Genomic DNA, 15,634 nt, shown 5'->3' with positions numbered 1-15,634 from the left:
CTTTTTGCACTTTGTTTTCTATGCCCTGTAAATATTACGATTGATTGCTTAGACTTTATTTAATTTTTTGACAATAAGAAGTTAAAAAACACTTTATTTTTTGATTTATTTATAAGATATAATTTCGTTTAAGCAATATTAAAACCAAACAACAAAAGAATTTACATATTGAATTCAATTTATTGCAAATATACATATGTATATGTTATAATGTGGTTTTAGTTTATTAATCTTCATTATGGTTGTAATTGCTCTAACTTTAATAAAAGTGATTTATCAAAGGAAATGACAATATTAATTGCAGAACTATTATTCATAGATTTCTTAGGATTTCATCATAGATATATAATATTATACACGTTATCTTAAAGCTTCGTTTGCCATAAACTTCAGCAAAGACCATGGGCTTATCGAAATTCAATACGTCTGCCTAAGTGCATAAACTTCAGCTGTTTACAGGGTATTTCCCCACACACACACACACAGCTGGTATTGAGAAGATCGCGCGTCATCGAAAAGTTGTATATTTCACATTAGAAATGTGATGAGACAGCGTCGATGACGCGAGAAAATAATTGCATATAGAATCTATAGATATAACGAATTGCGCATTTCGTTGAAAGTGAGATAAAGAGAGAAAGAGATACTAGATAATACCGTTAAGTGCTAGAGCTTGATGCAATTTTTCCATCGTGAATTCAAGTCCAAAATGCTTTGGAAATTTTTATCATAAACGTTGCAGTCACGTTTGCACAAATGCAAATGATTAATCTAAACAGACTCTCCGATTTGTAGACATATTATTTGTATAAATATTTATGCATGTGCATGTGTATGTGTGTGTGTGTGTGATGTTGCGGTAGGGCCAACTTGTTTGTTATCTGTCACAGGCAATTGCATCATATGCATTTTGACGCTAGTTTGAAAGGGATAGTGTGATTGTGTGGAATGCATTCCAATATTTGCAAACATCATCCACTTGAATTTGGATTGTGAGTAATTTCAAGATTGTGTGGATTGTGTCACTTGACTTGCATTGTTAGTAATTGCGAAATGCTTCCACATTAAGCAATTTGAACTGGCATTATTCTAGAATGTCTGTTCAGCTTCCCTTTTTATTCAGTAGCATCACATTGTTAACAACACCCCTCACCTCCTCACCAGCACCTTTCTATGCTACGCGTTTAATACGTGCCAAAATGTCATTATTCATATCGAAGTGCACAGCACAAAACAAAACACAAATTCAATGGAAAGAAATGATTGGTTCTTTCAGCCCAAACTTGTAGGTTGTGGAAAGTTTTTTAATTCGCCAATTTGTTTTTTTTTTTGAGTAATGCATGCCTTATAAGCTGAATGAATGTGTGCATATGTGTGTGTGTGTTTTGTTAGCTATTTAGGTTATGTTTGCTGGGCTCGGCATAATTAGCAGGGCGTTGCCAGATGGCGCCACGCAAAATCAACAAGACTTTCGTTCAAATTTGCATTTGCATGTCTTGTTGCGGTTTCTTTCTCTCCTTTCTTTCCTCCCATCTTTTGCTGTTGAGACACACGTGTTGCAGTTACAGTTTTGAGTTTCGATCAACTCCTTCCAGAAATTTCGTCATCAATTGCAAAACGTAATTGCATTGCTATCAATCAAAATATACAATATTCTGGAAATAATTCTATGTAATTCAATTCAAATAAGTTTTTTTTTGCCGGCAAAATGAGTTTATGTTTATGTGTGCAAGTGTGCGTGTGTCTGTGTGTAAAACAACGCTTCACAGCGAGTGGAATTTTCCATGCAATATTTCGTGTAATTGTTGACAGCAAATTTCAGTTACGGTTTTTGTTGTAGTATGCTGTTTTAACCCTTCAGTGGACGGTGAAAATTCACACTATGCATGTAAGTTACATATGTATGTATGTATACATAAACATTATTGGTTGTCTTGCTCTAATAATTAATTGCAAACTAAAACTCTGCTAATTGCTGACCAAAGAGCTTTAGCTGCTCATAAAACTTACAACAAACCACTCTACTCACGATAATCCCCCAATGTATGAAGGCAACAACAAAATTGGCCGACCAAAACGACCCCCGGGGGCTTGCATGGGTTTAATTGCACTCTCGATGCTGCTGCCTGTGATTTTATTTTCGTTACAGTTTGTTGTTGCTGTTCTTGCTGCTGCTTTTGCTTTTGTTTTTGCGTGTGTGTTTTTTTTTTCTTTTGGTTTTTGTGCTTGCGTTAATGGCATGTGAACGAATGGGAAAGAGAGAGAAAGAGAGAGCACGTCTGACAGAAGAAGCTGAAAGGGCAGATCCCAATTGTATTTGATCTGTGGACAACACAGTTGCTTTGCAGAGTAAACGGATTGCGGTTTGCACATCCTTTTTTGGTTGACGTCGTAGTGTTTTTTTGGCTGACTTGTTCTCCTGTAATTCTCCGCATTTAATAAAGCAGTAGCAACAGCTGCATGACGGCAATTTCAATGAATTTAACGTTTTTATCTTTTTTTTTCACTTTGTATTTTAATTGAGTTCTCCACTTAAAGCTAGGCACACAAAATTTGTAAGAGAATTAGCTGCATTTAAATAAATTGCTATAATAATCATAAAGCTTTTGCTGCTGCTGCCGTCAAGTTAATAGCAACAACAAAAAAATAAAGAACAAAGACAATTTTGATAACCGATCGCTTTGATGTAAAAAAAAAACTAGTTCCCACTGGTTTGGTTCCAAGCAAAGCTTTCGTCTCCATGCCTTATAACAAGGCTGCGATGGCGAGCTGTGCAGTCTTCTTAACTGCTTGTGCGATCAACTACAACGGTCTCAATGCTCTCACCTCCTCCTCCTCCTGCTCCTCCTGCGACAGGACGTGTTCCATTCCCATTCTGTTGCACACCGCCATTTTGTGGCTCAATGGGCGGCAGACCGACAAGTTTCTCACTCTCCCGCCACAACCAGTCGGCGGTCTCCATGTTACGTGCCCATGGCACTAGTGGGAATCGCATGCTATCCGAATAATAATCCCCCGAAGAACCCTCCAGCGAGGGATCGAGCGCCAGGCGCAACGAAGTCTGTGCTCCTGCCTGCGGTGACTTCATGAAGTACAGTGCCAGCGTTTGGATGCAGCTCTTCACCCAGCCGGGTGCAACGAAATGCCGATTTAGTTCGGTGCGCACCACGCCCGGATGACAACAGTTGACGGTGACACCGCTGCCTTGCAGCAGTTTGGACAACTTCAGGGTGAAGAGAATGTTGGCCAACTTCGACTGACTGTAGGCGCCGAAGAATTTGCCATACTTGCGTTCACTCATCAGATCCTCACGATTGATGCGACCAAACAAATGGGCCGCCGAACTAACGACCACAATGCGACTGGGCGACGCCTGCTTGAGGCGATCGAGCAGGAGATTCGTGAGCAGAAAGTGACCAAGATGATTGACGCCAAACTGCTGTTCATAGCCATCGGCAGTTAGGGAGCGTGGACAGGCCATAATGCCGGCATTATTCACCAGCAGATCGAGTCGGGTCTCCTCCGCCTTGAAGCGAGCAACGAAGTTGCGCACCGACTCCAACGATCCCAAGTCGAGGCTGCGATTGAAGAGCTGTTGGTTCTGGGTGCGATCGATGATCTCAATGCGAGCTGCCTCGCAGCGTGCGGGATCTCGACAGGCCATGTAGATCTTGGCACCACGCCGCGCCAGCTCGAGGACCGTCTCCTTGCCAATGCCCGTGTTGCAGCCGGTGACGATGACCACCTTGCCATCGATGCGATTCTTTTTGCGATAGACGGGACCTTGAATGAACTTGCGCAGCAGCCACATCACTGCAAAGACGGCGAGTCCAATGAGCAGGATCAACACCAGCCAAGCCCAAATGCCACGGAAGCAGAGCGCCTTTTCGGCCGCCTCGGCGGTTGGGTCAAAAACTGTTGGCGTCGTCGTCGTCGTGGGCGTAACAGCCTCCGACATAGCTACTTAACGCGGTTTGAATGTGTGACACGATGTGTGTTGTTGTTGTTCTCGTCGATAACTCTACTTGATGCGACGTTTTAGGGGATATGGAAAAAGTCCTGTGAATGAAAGGAAATGATTTATGAATGAGTATGGTTGATATGGAGAAGTCGTGTAGGTGTATTGATAGTAAGAAAGGCTGAATAGTTTTGTTGATCGATTACTTAGAGTTATCGATAGCACACATTTCGATAATGGTGATTGGGTACATTCTTCAACAATGTAGTAAGAAAAGCTGAATAGTTTTGTTGATCGATTACTTAGAGTTATCGATAGCACACATTTCGATATAGGGTGATTGGGTACATTCTTCAACAATGAATTCGATTAAATGCATTGGTTCATTATTCAATGTAGGGGAAAGTGAATAGTTTCGTGAAAACGAATTGGTTTACGTTATCGGGACTTATCGATACTGTTACGTTCTAGTTAATGGTATGATCGATAACATTAGGATGCTGATCAAATTATCGGTTATCAATAACACTTTGATGCATATTTCCATTATTGTTATAATCGATTAAGGTAATAAGCACATTATCAATTTGTTAATCTAGCACAGCTTGCGAGCAATTATATAAATTACAATTAACAACTTTTGAGTTATTACGAGTTTCACACACAGTAAATTAGCTTGTCGATAGCTTTTAACATCTGAATGTTATGAATGAACCGAGCTAAGCCCGCGCTGTTTATCGATAACATTGGAATGCGTACACTTTCCAGCATTCTGTCAACTCTCATCGTTCACTTTCCCAAAAAAACAGAAAAAACCATGTTTCAACACTTGACGTGTGTGTGTGTTTTACTTGCCAAATGCGTTTCAATATGTTTTTTTTTGTTTTCACCTGTCTCTCAATCTCACTCGCTGTTCGTTACACTTCCTCACGCGTTAATTTCACACTTTAGACGCTGACAAAACGATGGCAAAAACTACTTGACGAATTGTTAAGCCGGCTGTCTCTCTCTCTATCTCTCTCTCACACTCTCACTTGCTCTCGCTCTTGTTTGCGATTATCTTTAGTGTTGATCTGTGGCCAAGTTAGCTGGCTGGGCTGTGATGATATTGTTGTTCACTGTTTGCGCGATCTTAACCAACTGAAACTAACTGTGGCTCCCGAATGCTCCACCTGAGCCGCCGCTAACACGTCCAAAATAACCTGAATACCAATCGCTTGTTGTTGTTGTTGCTGCTGCTGCTTTTGTTGTAATGCGGCGTCGACGTTGCCGCCATTTGGCGTCTGTTATTAACATAACTTTATGCATGTGCATGCGTTGACGTTGACGTTGGCGTCGACGTCGGCCTCGACATCAGCGTCGCGCGGGCTTGCTTGACACACATACACATGTACAATGTTCACACACGTAAACACACAGACACTCACACATTGACAAGCCTGCCTGTCATTCCCATTTACGAAGCGGCCGCTGTTGCTGCCTCTGCTGGCTTTAATTTCTTTTTCTTTTTTTTACTTCTCTTGAATTTTGTTTTCGACTTTCACTTTAACGTGCTTTTCTTTCTCGCTTCGCTGCCGGCGTCGCTGCCATTGGATAATTTAACTTGCATTCTCTCTTCTTCTTGCTCTTCTGTTTTTGTTTTGATTGTTGTTGCCGCCGATTTCCCATTCTCCTCTCTTCGCATCTCTCTCTCTCTCCAAGTCTCTCAGTGTCTTCTTCGGCTCTTAACGCACTTAAAGCGACTTGGAACAAAAAAGTTTTTGAACCCAAGCCATGGGAACAAACTTCAAGAGTTTCGCATTTCAGTTTTTCTGTTTAAAGGATTTTTGCCAGAAGTCAAAAACTTTTGGCTATTCCACTTGGATTTCAAAGAACTTCAAAGTGCACAAAAAGTAAAGATACAGTTTTGTATTTAGCTAAACACTTTTTTGGAAGAACAAACAAAAATGTTTAAAACTCTAGGGTATTTCACTGGGATTGCAAATCAAAAGTTGTTAAACGAGCAGACAAAACATAAATTGAATTTTCGTTGGAGACAACAGATTTGAAATATTTTAAATTTGAAATTGTACTTCAAGTCATTTAAGACTTGACTCATTATGAGGCAAATAAAATATAAGCAAGCTTTGGGTTAAACAGCAAAGTTCAAGAACTGAATATAAAATCATATTTATTATCATTTGTTAAAATGGGGTATTCAAAACAACTATTGTATGCATAACTAGGGAATTCAATAGGCATCGAGGTTGTGAGAAAATGTTTTTACAATTCAATTTTTACATTAGTCGGTTTATCATGAAGACCAAAGTCCTCAATTGGAACTGAACGTTGAGGAAATCACTAGGATGAGTCTCTTGTTCCTCTATTAAGTGCCAGTTAACGGTCGCTCGCCATCAATTAGCCTTTCTACTAAACTATTATTCACTGACGACGACCGTCTTAATTGATTCATCATCATCATCATCACGTGCTGTCGACTGCTCAACGTTGTGCGCCAGTCCCACCAGCCTCTCGCTCTCCCCCCACAGCCAATTGGCCGTCTTTTCGTCACGTGCCCACGGCACCAGCGGAAACCGCCTGCTGTCCGCATAATAATCCCCCGAGCAACCCTCCAGCGACGGATCAAGTGCGAGACGCAAAGTAGTCTGAGCTCCAGCTCGCAGGGATTTCACGAAATACAGGGAGACAATGCTGAGCAGACTGAGAAACCAGCGAGGTGCACGAAAATGACGATTTAGATCGGAACGCACCAATCCCGGATGAAGACAGTTGACGGTAACCCCGGTGCCCTGAAGCATCGTGGACAATTTGCGGGTGAAGAGGATGTTGGCCAACTTTGAGCGACTGTATGCGCCAAAGAACTTGCTGTACCTGCGTTCGCTCATCAGATCCTCACGATCGATGTGGCCAAACAAATGGGCCGCCGAGCTAACGACCACAATGCGACTAGGCGCCGCTTTTTTCAGATGGTCGAGGAGAAGATTCGTGAGCAGAAAGTGACCCAGATGATTGACGCCAAACTGCTGTTCATAGCCATCGGCAGTTAGGGAGCGTGGACAGGCCATAATGCCGGCATTATTCACCAACAGATCGAGTCGGGTCTCCTCCGCCTTGAAGCGAGCAACGAAGTTGCGCACCGACTCCAACGATCCCAAGTCGAGGCTGCGATTAAAGAGCTGTTGGTTCTGGGTGCGATCGATGATCTCAATGCGAGCTGCCTCGCAGCGTGCGGGATCTCGACAGGCCATGTAGATCTTGGCACCACGCCGCGCCAGCTCGAGGACCGTCTCCTTGCCAATGCCCGTGTTGCAGCCGGTGACGATGACCACCTTGCCATCGATGCGATTCTTTTTGCGATAGAACGGTCCTTCAATGAATTTCCGTAGCAGCCACAAAATCAACGCAATAAGTAGCGTTATCAAAAAGACCGTCACAATTGTGGCCCAAATACCTCGTAGACCGAATATATTTCGGTTGGGTTTATCGTTGATTGTTGTAGAGTTCATTTGTGATGTGATGATTAAGCGAATGTCAAATCATTGTTTTAGGCATTTGGCGCCCAACGTACGGTGTCAACAGTAAACCTGAAATACTTTCCTGTCTCTTTGGCTTCCGTTTCAGCTCAGAGTACTTGAACTTTCTCGCTTTTCCCGCTTTTATAGCACTTGATTTGCACTGATTCACAGACAACATTTTAATGAGCTCGCTTTTGGGGCTTTTATTTACGGAAATTGTTTAAAACTGTAGCAGGTGTCAAGGATTTCACGATTAGGAAAATTAGGGGAGTCCTTATGACATTTGCGTGCCAACGAAATTATGATTTGGGTTCAAGTTAATTAATAAACAACTTAAGAGTGTAAAGTAAACTTATTTATGCAAATTATATGGAAAGGTTCGAGGAAAAAAGCCGCCCGACGTTTAGATAAGATTCTATGTTTTAACGTTTTACATACTTTGTATCAATTGGAGCTAGTTTTGGCGGCAATGTCCTTGGATCCTTATTGTTGAAAATGAAAAAGGATGTCGCAAACAATGGGGAAATCCGTTAAAATACAAAATCAATAAAGCCGTCATAATCCATGAAACGCGCGACCACAGTTGAATGTCCTTGACACAGGCAGGCAGGCAGGCAGGCGAAGGCGACCGCAGGACATCGAAAGCGACAGCTGCAGGGACAAGGACAGGGGAAAGGACATATCATCTTTTTTACCGAGAAGTTCGACGCTGTCTGTCGCCAATGTGGCTGACGTGAGTTTCGGCATGTCTCCAGCTTCTGTGCAGAGAGCATCAAGAGAGCAAGCCTAAAAAGAGAGGGAGAGAGAGTGCGTACGAGAGAGCGAGAGAGTTGCGCGTAATGGCAACTTTGACTAGGTCAGGATAACTAAGGCGTGTTCGTGCTCTACGTGTTGTTGCTGCTGTTAAATCGATGATACTGTCATGAAGCAACCCCGTTTGTAGTTAACTCGTAACCAGTCACATTCCCATGCTCAAATGTCGCTCTCGCTTCCCGCTTCCCACTTCCCACTTCCCTACTTCGCCGCCTCAGAGAACTCATGCACAAGTTCATTGTTTTTTTTTTTTTGTTCTGGCGCAAGGCGAGTTTTGGGAATTTTCCATAGCATGATTTGATTTTCATGACGCTTTCAACAGCATGCGCTGCTGTTGCTGTTGCACCTTGGGCGGCATTGACAGTTGTTGACCCCAAAAAATATATACATATTTATAAAATGCTAAGAATTGTGTTGAGTGCTTTGCTATCGACCAAACAAGCGATTAAGTAATTAACATAGCAGTAAATCGTAATAAGATGCAATTAATAACTAACTAACACATTTATTCGAGTAATAATGTTAGCTTATTAAACAGTACAAACGCTAGGTTATTGTTCAAGTACGTCAACAATTCTCGCGTTGAACTTATGAGTAATTAGGTTATATTTTCTAGTCTTGATTTTGACGTATTTTTGTTTGCAATAATTGTTGCATTTATCACAATTTTCTTCTATATTAAATGCATGGAATTAAACTTGAAAATATCATATGAAACGACTTTAATTGGTTATTTATTGAATAAAGTGAACTTTTTTATTTTGCTTGCAGATGGAATACGTTCTTATCACGCATGCTAAGCCATCAGAAGGTATGTAGTTATCGATATATTTAATCTTTCATATATTTCTTAAGATATAAGATATTATTAAAAACTTTTTAATTGACTTGCAAGCTTTATCTTCAAATTATTGTCTAAAGTAAATTAAATACTTTGGATTGTAAATACATATTTTCAGCCTCGTGGCTCGTACCAATTGAAAATTCAGTTAGGTCAGAAAATTTTTTACGAATGCAGTAAGTAGAAATTTCGAGAAATCTTTTGTTTTAGTAAAGTCTTGTGTAAAAATTGCAGCCTTGCAGCTCTTACCACTTAAAAGTTCAGTCAGAAATCTTTTGCTTTTATTGTGTCTTATGTAAAAATTGCATCCTTGCAGCTCTTACCAATTGAAAATTCAGTAGTTAGGTCAGAAAATTTTGTATAATTGCAGAAAGTAGGAAATTCGAGAAATCTCTTGTTTTCGTAAACAGTCTTGTATAAAAATTGCAGCCTTGCAGCTCTTACAACTTGAAAGTTCAGTCAGTCAGAATAGAGAATTTTGAATAAACACATAAAGAAATTAAAGTTGTTTTCGTAAACAATGTTGGGAATAAATTGCAGCCTCGCAGCTGTTACCGCTTAAAAGTTCAGTCAGTTAGGATAGAGAATTTTGAATAAACACATAAAGAAATAAAAGTTGTTTTCGTAAATAATGTTGGGTATAAATTTCATCCTCGCAGCTCTTACCGCTTAAAAGTTCAGTCAGGAAAGAGAATTTTATCTAAATACAGAAAGTACATAGAAATTTTACGAAATCTCTTAACATTGGGTATGAATTACAGCCTTTCAGCTCTTACCGCTGGATTGTCAATGAATTTTTATCTTTAGATAGATAATATTCTCAAAATGAAATCGTTTATCTTTGCCACTGTATCGACAACTGACTCCTACGTTAATGCCCTGTTTTTTTGAGTAAGTGCTCGCCTGCATATATCCTTGTGCTTTTCTTTTCATCCTGATTGTTTGCACTGCACTTAAGTGTGCTTTAGCACGAGTCTGTTGGCATTGCACGATAATTTGCTAATGTTCCCTTTAGCATCCCAAGGGAAGCTTTTTATTCGATGGTCACGTGTAATGTGTTCAAGTTTGTTTTTGTTGTCGTCCTAATCCGCTTTGCAGCGTTGAACGACTCGATCCGCCTTCGCTCTTGCCCCCGACCCCTCCCTTTACATTTAGTAATTGTGTTTGCCTCTCTTATTTTTTTTTTTTTGCGTTTTGTGACGTCAATGCAAATTGGCGGACGTCGGAATGTTGAACACGTTCCACAGTCACAAACTATGTTGAGATTTCATTTTTTTTTTTGTTTGTTTACTGTTGTTCTCTGTTTTCATGTTTTTCTATTTTGTTGTTTTTTTTTGGCAGCTGCTGCCGTTTCACCTTGATCTTTAGCCGATCTCTGTAAACAACAATAAAAGCAAATGCCAAACAAACTTATGTTGCTTTTGGAAATTTTACAATTTAAAATTTTAATTTTTTTTATAGTAATTTGTCTTTAATTGCAAGTGGATCACAAGTGTCCATATTTTTCTCAGCTCCTTTTCTTTTTGTAATTGCTGCCAGATGGGCAGAAATTGCACTTCGCACTCACAGCAAAGCCAAATGCAAAATACAAATACAACTGTGCTGTACTCTTAACAATGCAACGATGTCGTCACTAATTAAACAAAGGCTTGTGAACCTTAAGAGAGTGGCGACTGCAAGAGAGAGAGAGCGAAAGAATGCAGAGTGTGGGAGCTGAGCTTAAGGTGCGAGAGAGGGAAGGGGTCAGCTGTTGTCTCAGATGTCAGTGGCCGCGCCGGTGTGCGTGTGTGTGTGAGTGAGTGCGTGACTGTACGTGTGTGTGTGTGTGTGTGTGTGTGTGCGAAGTGCAATTTGCTGTTTTCTTTTCTTTCTGCTTGCAAAGACATTTCCTTTGTTATCGAAACGGGATAAAACAAGAAATTGTTCATCAATTCATAATTGAACGAGGCACGCGCAACACATTCATGTGCTTCAACGGCACCGCGTTGTGTTTGTGGAACGCAAAGGGGAAGGGGAAGGGGAAAGAGAGAGCTGAATGAAATATCGATGACTGTTGTTGTGTGATTCCAATGAAAACCTGTTGCCGTTGTTGTCGTTACTGTTGTTGTTGTTGTTGCCTCGCATAAACATCAAACACAACAAAAGCTGCGGTCGTAAATTAGCAAATAGAACTGAAGCAACTCAAATGTAACAATAACAACTACGACAACAACAGCAACTACAATTCTTAACCCGTGTCAAGGCCAACCCAATTTGTTAGTGTGTAAGAGCAAGAACGAGAGAGCATGCGAGTGAAGTGTCAAAGAAGAATGGAAAAAGTCAATGGTGGGGATGTTGATAAAAGGGGGGCCGGGAGGGTGAAAGGCTAAGTCAATTGGCCGTCATTGTGTAAATGTGTGTGTGTGTGCTCTCTTTCTTTCTCTGCCGTTCTCTCGCGACAGCTGCAATAGATCTGCACACACACACACGGGTGCACATGCACATACATATGATATAACGTGTTGTTGTAGCGAATGGATTGCAGATTGCATTAGACGCATTCGATTTGGCAGCGATTTGATGGAGCATGAAAAGTGTGACTCGATGCAGCCATATAAAATCACTCGCTGTCCGTGCTTGCATAACTTTTGCATTTATCGCGTCGATCGTTATGAAATCGTTCAAGTGTTTTTTTTTTTTTAGAACCTATTTTCGACTCGAAACTTTTGTTGAAACTTGAATTTGAATTTGCATTTGAGGAAATTGCGTGAGTCACAAGCTTCAGTGAAGCATGCAACAAATGCCAATTTCAATTGATTTGCGAGCGTCAAACGCACAACGCTTTCCATCAATCATTCAATTTATTGAACACGCCCGCTGTAAATCAAAGAAGTTTTTATATAGCAACCATATATATATGGTGTAATAATGTATGAAGAGGGTATATCTATTTAGTGGCAATCGAAGAATGTAATGGGGTGTTAATAGGAATTTAAGATTATGGGAGCACAAAATAGCAAAAGTCAAACACACTCGACTTATTTTGTTTAAGAACGATTTTTCTTCCAGTAACTTCCATAACTTTGTATTTGAAAGTGATATATACTTAATTACGTGTCATTTTAAGAGCGAAATATATAGAATTAATCATATTGAAGACAAAAGATTTAGCTCTTATTGAAAATATGGTTTCAGTCTAAGAAATACAAGACAGTTTTTTTTGTTCCAGAACTTAAAATACTTAAATAACTTACCTATCTTTCTATGAATTTGCATTTGAAAGTAAGATATTTGGAATTACGAAACATTTTCAGTGCAAAATATACAGAAATAATCAGCTTGAAGACATTATTAATAGTATGATTTCAATCTTCAATGACAAAAATGCCTAACGGGTATCTCAATAGTCGAGTCGACTCGCCTGCAGCTGTCTTACTTATTTGACATGACATTCAACATTCAACGTATATATCCATCTAACTATCGCATCTAGTATCTCTGGCATATCTTTCGATCGATGAGCAACTGCGTAGCAGCAGTTTATTGTCATGTGAAATTGAAAATATGCCGCACGCCTTGACGAAACTGCTTCGAACCGGTTTTTTCGGATCCATTAAAAACAAAAACAGCGAAGAGAGTCCATGACGAACGATAAGAAGCCCATTCACAGATAATATTCGCAAAAAATATTCTCCAATAACTATCTACCATCTATTGCGCTTTTTTTTTTTGTTATGTTAGTTTAGTTTGTTTTGTTTGCTTGTTTGTTTATCTATGTTTATTTTGTTATTGTTAATAGTGCACATTGCACTTGTTGTGACTAATTGAAAGCCAACGAAAAGACGGCAACAAAAAGAAGAAGAACAAGAAGAATTCTACAAACTGCAGAGAGGAAAGTCCAATGCTCAGTTTTTGTCTTTACATTGCTCTTTAGTCTATTTTTAACATTGAGATTCATTTATATGACAATTAATGCTGTCTACATTTTCGGGTCTTACATTTTTTATTTTCCTATTTTTTTTTTTTTTTGGTTTTTGGCACACTTTAATTGAAATTGAATTGCGACTGTCGATTGAACACGGAAATTGTTGAAGAACGGGAGTATTCACTTCTCTTCTGTATAATTGAAATAGGGGATAACACCTCTATTTATTTTTTGCTTGTAGTTCACTTAAATACCTGTGAAATCAATCATTGTTGTTAGATTGTCGCACAAATATTTCACTGATTGTCAGCCTTAATTGCCTTAATAGTTTTTCAATTCGAAATTGGGTCATTCAAACCTTGACATGAATATGAAAATAACATTTATAAATATTTGAGGCACCTTTTAGATGAGTTGTTCACTTGTAGCGTCTTCACCTACTCAATTCTGACTAATCCCAAATAAACTAATCGGATCTTATCAGCTTAGCATGAGCCAAGCCAGTGAATCTTTAAGATTGCATTTATTTGCTTTGAGTCTAAGCTTTTCAGAGACACTCGATGGGGTCAAATGTTATCAACGACCAACGACAACAAAACCGAATATTTGCATTGCTCTTATTAAAGCGAGAGCTTCTTACTACGCATGTTAATCAAATATAAAGACCAAAAAAATACAGCAAAGTCCTTGAACACATTTGTTAACAAAAAAATAAAGAAAAAAGAACTGTCAATCAATTATTAAATGACCAAATACTCAGTAAAATTTATAGCAAATATGGGAAAAAGTTTAATAATGAGCAAAAACCTTTAAATAACGCAATTTTATTAAAAAATATTTCTTTTATTAGCTGTTGTACGATAATTTAAAATTTTTTTCAATCTATTAAGTAAAATAAAAAGTAAAGATAGAAAAGTTTGAAGCAAATTGCAATTTGTTTTAGTTGATATATAGAAAAACGTTGTTTTTTTTCAGAGATTTGTCTTGAAATAAAGCATTAAATTTTTAATTTGTTTCAATTTAAAAAATAAAATTTAAAAAAAAATTAGGGAAAGAAAAGTTTTAAGAATATTGCAATTTGATTTAGTTGATATATAAAAAAATGTTTTTTTTTAAAGTAGGTAAAGAAAAGTTTTAAGAAAATTGCCTTTGCTTTACTTGTTTTATCAAAAGTATTTTCTTTTTAGTTTTTTGTCTTAAATTTTAATTTTCCAATTTATAACATTAAAAAAAAAATCTTATAAAGAAATGTTTGAACAAAATTGCAATTTGTCTTACTTAATGCAAAGTGAATTTTAAGTGACAATTCCAAGAGTTCCAAATCTTTTAAATAACGTAATTTTAGTACAAAAGAACAACTTTTTTTTTTCTTGAATTTCAATCTATAAATCCAAAAAAAAAGTAAAGTAGCGAAGGAAGAGTTTCAATTTGTAATTTGTTTTACTTAATAATATATTTATCTTCAATTGATCAATGCACAAAAATTTTTAAGTGAGGTTGAAAACTTTTAAATATTGTAATACAAGTAAAAAGTTGCTTTTTCAAAAAAAAAAAAAATAATAAAGTAGGTAAAGAAATGAAGAAAATTGCTATTTGTTTTATTTAATTGTATTTTACTTCTATTGAAGTGAATTTGAAATGATGATTCGAAGAGTTCGTTGTGCATACCCGTCTAGATGCGATAGCATTTTACAGGGTATTGCGTGCATGTCAAAGGCAAGCACACTTGACGCTGTATTTTGTTGCTTATTTGTTTTGCTGTTGTCATTGCTATTGATTTTCCTGCTGCGGCGCTGCTTTTTGTTTTTCCGCATGCCACAAGAAAATGGCACAATCCATTTTGTGGGCGGGGTGAAAACGGGGGGCGTCTGAATGTGCTTTCCTTTTTATTTTATTTTTGTTTTTTGTTTGGTGAGGCGCCCAACGCAATTTCTGCGCATTTGGCATGCAATGCATTTGGATTACCCAACCCTAGACATCAGAGCCTCTCTCTTCCCACTCTCTCTCTCTCTCCCTCCCTCCTCCCTTTCCCCCCTTTGCGTGTTGACGTTGCAAGAAAATTGTAGATTAAGAGGTTTTCACATATATAATTTTTTCGTTTTTAATAGGTTTTTTTTCTCATTTGTTGTCGGTGTTTGTTTTGTGTATGCTTTGTGTTGTTATAAAATTTAATAACTAATCACTAACAAATTTAGTTACATACAATTAAGTAGAAACCAAAAAAAAAATATATATATATATTTTATTAATAATATTTGTAATAATAATGATAATCATAATAATAATAAGTAGGTACAAATGTTTCTTTTAAATTTTAGTTGAACATTTTATAAAAAATGTATGTATATAATATATATATATATACATATTGTATATTGTATATTCAATAATAATGTTCAAGTCTGTTTGTCAGCTCTTTTTGTGGTTGTTGATCGCAATGCGCTATATATGTATATAGTACTATATATGATATACATATGTATATATATAGATGTGATATACAATATATATTGTCATTAGATTGCGCTTAACTTACGTTCGTCAAATTCTTTATTTAATCATTTTTTTGTTTTTGTTTTGTTATTTTTAGTGTCTTTTGCTAC

The 15,634-nt window shown here is 38.1% G+C and overlaps 2 protein-coding genes across 4 annotated transcripts; both read right to left on the bottom strand.

Moving 5' to 3' along the window:
- Nucleotides 1–2,489: 2,489 nt before the first annotated feature.
- Nucleotides 2,490–13,687, bottom strand: LOC132796003 (retinol dehydrogenase 12). Of its 3 annotated transcripts, none has more exons than XM_060807011.1 (2): nt 13,434–13,687; nt 2,490–4,059 (listed from the first exon to the last, which is right to left on the bottom strand). In XM_060807011.1, exon 2 carries the CDS (start codon nt 3,956–3,958, stop codon nt 2,783–2,785), a length of 1,176 nt encoding a protein of 391 aa, XP_060662994.1. In that variant the 5' UTR covers nt 3,959–4,059; nt 13,434–13,687; the 3' UTR covers nt 2,490–2,782. The 3 variants fall into 3 exon arrangements, with proteins under 3 accessions (XP_060662994.1, XP_060662993.1, XP_060662991.1); XM_060807010.1 differs by lacking the exon at nt 13,434–13,687 and adding an exon at nt 5,386–5,934 and having other exon boundaries at nt 2,491–4,059; XM_060807008.1 differs by lacking the exon at nt 13,434–13,687 and adding an exon at nt 4,849–5,355 and having other exon boundaries at nt 2,491–4,059.
- On the bottom strand, nt 5,797–7,875 carry LOC132796005 (retinol dehydrogenase 12-like). The gene has a single exon (XM_060807014.1). It carries the CDS (start codon nt 7,462–7,464, stop codon nt 6,376–6,378), a length of 1,089 nt encoding a protein of 362 aa, XP_060662997.1. The 5' UTR covers nt 7,465–7,875; the 3' UTR covers nt 5,797–6,375.
- Nucleotides 13,688–15,634: the final 1,947 nt, after the last annotated feature.

Source organism: Drosophila nasuta, chromosome X, assembly GCF_023558535.2.
Source record: "Drosophila nasuta strain 15112-1781.00 chromosome X, ASM2355853v1, whole genome shotgun sequence".
Taxonomy (NCBI): domain Eukaryota; kingdom Metazoa; phylum Arthropoda; class Insecta; order Diptera; family Drosophilidae; genus Drosophila; species Drosophila nasuta.
This window is presented reverse-complemented; position numbering and strand designations above follow the sequence as displayed.